General features: G+C 40.4%; 1 protein-coding gene and 1 long non-coding RNA gene across 3 annotated transcripts in view; both read right to left on the minus strand.

The window, feature by feature from the left end:
• The window catches only part of LOC109468788, a 2,857-nt gene extending 1,800 nt beyond the window's left edge, over positions 1-1,057 (minus strand). The window contains exons 1-2 of one of the 2 annotated variants that reach the window (XR_002140151.1): positions 943-1,057; positions 628-737 (exon numbers count right to left, since the gene is read on the minus strand). This is a non-coding gene — a long non-coding RNA (uncharacterized LOC109468788). The remainder of the gene's footprint in view (positions 1-627; positions 738-942) is intronic. The other variant, XR_002140152.1, reaches the window with a different exon arrangement.
• A 1,479-nt stretch (positions 1,058-2,536) lies between these two features.
• LOC109468323 (cell wall integrity and stress response component 2-like) overlaps positions 2,537-6,510 on the minus strand; it is an 11,325-nt gene continuing 7,351 nt past the window's right edge. The window contains exons 3-8 of the mRNA XM_019766573.1: positions 5,543-5,674; positions 4,719-4,877; positions 4,072-4,113; positions 3,439-3,579; positions 2,937-3,089; positions 2,537-2,594 (exon numbers count right to left, since the gene is read on the minus strand). Of these exons, the coding sequence (XP_019622132.1) occupies positions 2,539-2,594; positions 2,937-3,089; positions 3,439-3,579; positions 4,072-4,113; positions 4,719-4,877; positions 5,543-5,674 (683 nt within the window). The 3' untranslated portion in view covers positions 2,537-2,538. The remainder of the gene's footprint in view (positions 2,595-2,936; positions 3,090-3,438; positions 3,580-4,071; positions 4,114-4,718; positions 4,878-5,542; positions 5,675-6,510) is intronic.

Genomic DNA, 6,510 nt, shown 5'->3' on the forward strand with positions numbered 1-6,510 from the left:
TCCAGGGCGAGCCTGGGTCAGTATACGCCCCATGTTTACTCAACCAAAGAGGTTTAAACCTCCTTGACTCAACCTTGCATCAGAAAAACTATAATATATTATTAAGTAAGTTCGACTTCTCGATACTGGCCCTGGCAACAGTCTGACATCCAGGCTAGCCTTGAAGCCGAAGAGCTAGCCTGTATACTGCCCTTGACAACAGTATGGCATCCAGGCTAGTCTGGAGCTCAGAAGCTTCCCTGGGTGTCAGACTGTTGCCAGGGCCAGTATCGAGAAGTCAAACTTACGTAATAATATATTATAGTCTTTCTGATGCAAGGTTGAGTCAAAAAAGTCAAGGAGATTTTAACCTCTTTGGTTGAGTAAACATCATTAGATAAGCCAGGCAAATTATGTCCCGAGTACGTGTCGAGGACACTTCAACCAATGGCCGCCATTAAATGACTCAGCGTTTCTTAAGTCCTTTTTTTATTTCTTACAACCAAAATACTTCCAAGAATTAAGAAAAGTACTTAAATGACAACCCCACACATACTTGATGGTGAAGAAAAGCAGTTTGCTTTAATCTGCAAGCAGACTATGTTGTGTATACGTTTCTCTCAAGAATGAAAAAAATGCTGTTCTCACCCAGGTTCCGACTGTTGCCATTCCTAAGGAAGCTGTCTGCAGTCAACATCTCAGACGAGATGACCAGAACGACAAGAAGCAAAACCAGCGTCGTTTTCATCGTGCTATGACTGAAAATCAGACGATATTTACGTTTACATTTATTAGAGACGCTCTGTAAGTACGTACTATTCGTACGCTGTTTCACTAGTAACAGGGAAGATTTACGCACATACCGTAGTGAACAAATATGCACAAAAGAGCTGAAACGGACGATTTCACTTTATACTAAAGACGGTCTAATACTTAGCATCGTACAAATGGGCATGTACTTACTTTTCTGGAGGAGGGAAAATCAAATAAAAAGTAGAAGAAAGTTGTGTTTAAACCCAAATCTGTGGAGTATTTGTTACTGTGACAACCTCAATCTGTGGTTACAAGATAAAAATGCGGATGGACCTGTTTTCTGAGTTTCTCCCACACCCGGCCTAACAGAGGCCATTTCGTGGCTACACCTTACCGCCTTTTACATTTCTCCAGCTGAATGTGTGATGTTTTAATGACAACGATGCACGCAGCAATACTGGCTCATGAAATATTTAGAGGACAATTAGCCTAATTGTGCATACTTGTTGCAAACATTGAATAGGCTACACACAGACGTAAAGCAGCGGCAGCAGTGACCAGGGAGCAGAGTCCGTTCCAGTTCAGCTGCGAGCAGTGCGGACGACCCTGCAGATCCAGAATCGGGCCGTGTTTATGTGAAGTCACCCAAACCGCGATTCGGGTAGCTCACATTCCTCACATCTGGTCCATGTGCCACACATTCCTTTGAAACCGTGTCCGATCACAATTCGCTTGAGCTACATTTATTGTTGTTTGATGAAAACACGCAAGGTAGCGTGTTATTAATGTCAGAGGTCAACAACCTGCTTGCTGGTGCCCCCCTCCCAGCGTATCTCGGCCGAATGCCGACGTGATCCCGCCAGAGGCGGTGAAGCTCGCCCTAGAACGAACACATTATTTGACCATTACTGCTCTTTAAGTTGCTGCCACGTAAAAGTTGGTATTGCATATAAATAAAGAAATATCACCCCGTAATCCATGACCAAGTCACATTGAAATCACATTGCGTTCAGACACAAATCGCGATGCGGGAAAACCGATTCGAAACCACCTCTAGAAGTGGCTTGGGATCGAGGCGCTTTTAATGTGATTTCGGAGCGTTCAGATGGAGCCACTTGAAACCGGCTTCGGGGTAAACCACATGTAAAGCGCCTTGGGTGACTTCACATAAACACGGCCTTGGACTCCTGAGCAACATGCATGTGGATGCACAGCAGATGAGGAGAGGGTGCAACGTAGAAGTCATCATCGGCAACGAAGGACAACCAAGGCATACTTGTTGCGGGGCAGTTTTAGGACTGTTATGGACTACCGTTTTTATTTTCTGTTTTTATTCCTAGTTGACTCCGTTCACAAAAATACGCACATACACTCGTGTAACTTTATTACAACAGATTTATTACCATTTCACACACTATGAAATGTACAGTTATTCAATTGTAGAATCGAGACAAAAATGAGGAGTTTTACATATATACCAGCAAAGATAATACTAATGATGTCCAATACATGTACAACACGAATCTATAGCAAGGCTTGGTCAAACCAGTAACGAAACACGAATATAGACCAGTCAACATAATTCAATTCAATTTAGACCTTCATCTAACGCATTGTTACTTGTATTTGATCGATATTTAGAGTATAGAACTGAAGAAATGACTGCACATGTTAACATTCAAATCTTTAAGCTATGGCAATTTACATGTGTTACACAATGTTCACATCATTATGCCTGGCCCTTCCTCTTCGATGTATTGTCAAATCTCCCATTAGTAGCTAGTGTCAGTCACGTTTGTACATGTATCACTCGGTGTCTCTCATGGCCTCAACCAACATCTTCAACGTCAACAGCCGCTTCCCTGCAGAGGAGGATGAAAGAAACTTTGTCATATGGTACATGTATGAAATTAGTACTCTTTATCTTCACAATTAAAAAATGAAGAAGTCGCAGCCATTTCGATCAAGTACGGAAGAAGAGAGGCGTATGTGACTCTGTGACGTATTCTTTAATCCAGTTGTAGAATTTAACTTGTCTGTTACGTTGTGACGAAATTTGCAGCCTAGTGCCTTTGAGTTCGCCGTGACAAGTCGAAAGAAGGCATAGTAACCTGGGGGAACAACGCTTGAAACATCTCACATCTACACACGCTTCCACCAACATGGCGGACGTTCGATATGACGTCATAGTCACGTGATCATACCTTGCCCGGTGCTCCAGACGGTGACGACATCGTCGACTCCTCCGCAGTTTTCCGTCACTTTTCCCGTACAGCTAACGTCACACTGTGAGTCGGAGACTGGGCTGAGGTTCTGTAGGTCCGCCAAACAGACACAGTGCTTGCCTTCTCCTGTCGCTGTTGACGGGACAACACAAGGAATGTATTAACAAGATGATTACATACCTCTTACCTGTACAGACCTAATTTCTGTGACTATCTAATGTCACTAGCGAGGCAACTTTTACATGTTTATGTTTATTCAAAACTCAGAGAGAGAGAGAGAGAGAGAGAGTGGGATCATTTTTCCATTGTCTCGAAAAAGGAGTAGAACCCAACAAGTTAGAATTATTGTTTGGTAGTTGGAGTAGTCACATACTATAAATCGTTATCCATTGTCCATTCTTTACGTCCATGTTACATGTACATGCAATTAGCCTACGGACAGGAACTTTCAATAAACTTATCTATATAAATGATCTCTTACCAGAATACGCCTTGCCCTGGGCCACACAGTGTTTGGCACAGTCCTGGTTGGTCATGTGCAGAGACGACTCATGACCACTGGCGGTGAGCGTTCCATCACTTGTGGTGTAGCAGCCTTTGTAGCTCTGTGTGGAGGTCGTTCCTGTCAAAAAGGACAGTGGATCGGGTAAGTTATGATCGTACTACATGTACATGTACATGCTGTCCGGCAAGCATCTTCTGGATATTGGGACTTTTATAGCTTTTATATCATAATTTATATCATAATTCATGATGATTGTAATGTTAAAACAATTATTACAATCATTATGAATTATTACAATCATCATGAATTATTACAATCATCATGAATCATTATTAATATACATATAATTATCATTAACACTTAAAAATATTATTAAAATTATTAAATTAATAATTTAATTATATAATTATTTTAATTATTATTAAAAATACATTAAAAAGGAAAAGATTTTACTTGTTTCAAAAGATTTATTTACATAAAATCTTAGTTCAAAATCAACAAGCTTTAGAATGCATAATGCTGATATGCAATTTATTTAACATCATATATTGGTCACGCCTTACAGATATTAGTGTCTTAGCACGTATATAGTTGTTTTGAATCACATACTCAAGTTCTCTGAAGTTGTCTTCGCTGCCAGCTCACGCTTTACTGTAGGGAGGGATGAATCGGAAAGTATGCCATCAGTACAAAGAAAAATACAGACTAAGAAATAGACACACACAGTTATGATAACTTTCCAATCTGCGGAACTGAAACATAGAATGGAATCCTTGAAATAGATTTCAAATTTTAAATTCACAAATTTACACCACCAAAGTGGCGGACGTTCGATATGACCAAGGAGGTTAACCTCCTTAATATGACCAAGATCATTGATCTTAACGTTTACTACTGTACAAAAAGATACATGCTACGAAATAGACACAGTTATACACTTCCAATCGTCAGAACTAGAGTCCAGAATACAGTGGAAGGGAGACAGAAAGCGAGGGAGAATGGAGTGTTTACATCACTTTACAGAAAGTTCATACGCTTCATGATCTTTACGTCTACTACCGTACAAAAAATACATGCTACGAAATAGAGACAGTTATACACTTCCAATCTTCAGAACTAGAATGCAGAATACAGTGGAAGAGAGACAGAGAGCGAGAGAGAATGGAGTGTCTACACCACTTTAGTTACAGGAAATTCGTACGCGTCGAACCAACATGGCGGACGTTCGATATGACGTCATAGTCACATGATCATACCTTGTCCGGTGCTCCACACGGTGACCGTCTCGTCAGTTCCTCCGCACTTTTCCGTCAGTTTTCCAGGGCAGCTGACGTCACACTGTGAGTCGGAGACCGGGCTGAGGTTTTGCATGTCGGCTGCCGTCAGACAGACACAGTGCTTCCCTTCGCCTGTCGCTGTTATGTTGGAGGGATAACATAACATTAAATATCACATTTGAAGTTTTGGTGAAGTTTAAACATTCAGGTAATAGGATACACACACAAAAAAACAGTTACTCGGGGGACTGGATATGACATAAATGTCACCGAGGTAGTGGATGCTACCTGAAACATCTGACCGTTTCCGAAAATTGCCTGAGTAACTTTTTTGGCGTACATGTGCCGTGCTTTTACCGACTTGATAAATATCTGCAATGTTAGTGATTTTGTTTTCACTGACATTGTGTAAGGGGCTTATGATGTAATTCAATCTGGTATTACACAATTTTCACGCTCGAGCTCAATTCGGTGCGTACCGTTTCCAAAATAAGCACATCAAATTGCTAGAGCAACTTTTTGGCGTACATGCTTTTACTGACTTGCTAAATATCTGCAATGCTGGTGATCTTAATTTTCACTGACATTGTGGAAGGGGTGTATGTATAATATTCAATCAGGTATTAGACACTTCGGTGCGTACTAGTTCAGACTTGGCCCCCCTTTCAATCAACTCTCAAAACCACTACCCAGGCTCCTGCATGCAGCTGTCACTAGACTAACATGAAACACAACAGTCTAACAAGTGAGCCACCCTAAAACAATACTTCCGTTCCCGGTAGTGCTAAGTAAAATGCACGTACCTGAGTAGGCCTTGCCCTGGGTCCTACAGTGTTCGACACAGTCGGCGTTGACCATGTCCTGAGAAGTCCCGCTGGCGGTGAGGCCAATACTTGCCGTGTAGCAACCTTTGTAGCTCTGTGCGGAGATAGCGCCTATCCAAGGGATATGGATTATTTTTAGTAAAAAAACTTATCCGACAACGTAAAACAACAGAAATATCAACGACAACATTATAACAAACAGCGAGCAGATTATTATTGGAATGAGCAGAGCACTTTGGACTAATGCCTCTGACCATTTACAGCTTAGAGGTACATATCCAATATTTTGTCAAAAACTTCTCTGTTACATAGCGGATCATAATGACCCCCAGTGGGGGTCTTCACGCTTCGTTAAAAATTGAAAAATCTCAATATTTTAGACGAAATCTTGCGATCTTATGAGACAATATTGAGATTTTTTATGACAATCTCCAGATCTTTCAGAAAATCTTAAGATGAAAAGAAAAGGTCTCAAGATATTTCCAAATGTTTTCAAAGTATCTTGAGATTTTTCCATAGCATCTCGAGATGCTTTAAGAAATATCAAGATTTTTAAAGCAATCTTGAAAAAACGTGAGATCTTTTAAACAATCTTGATATTTTTTAAAGCATCTCAAGATGCTTTGGAAAAATCTCAAGATACTTTGAAAACACTTGGAAAGATCTTGAGACCTTTTGTTTTCATCTCAAGATTTTCTGAAAGATCTGGAGATTGTCATGAACAATCTCAAGATTGTCTTATAAGATCTCAAGATTTCGTCTAAAATATTGAGATCTTTAGAATGAATCTTGAGATTTTCAATTTTTAACGAAGTGTGAAGACCCACACTGGGGGTCATTATGATCCGCTATGTAACAGAGAAGTTTGTGACAAAATATTGGATATGTACCTCTAAGCTGTAAATAGTCAGAGGCATTAGTCCAAAGTGCTCTGCTCAATTCCAATA

The sequence above is a fragment of the Branchiostoma belcheri genome, unplaced genomic scaffold, assembly GCF_001625305.1.
Source record: "Branchiostoma belcheri isolate BF01 breed outbred unplaced genomic scaffold, Haploidv18h27 scaffold2, whole genome shotgun sequence".
NCBI classification, from domain to species: domain Eukaryota; kingdom Metazoa; phylum Chordata; class Leptocardii; order Amphioxiformes; family Branchiostomatidae; genus Branchiostoma; species Branchiostoma belcheri.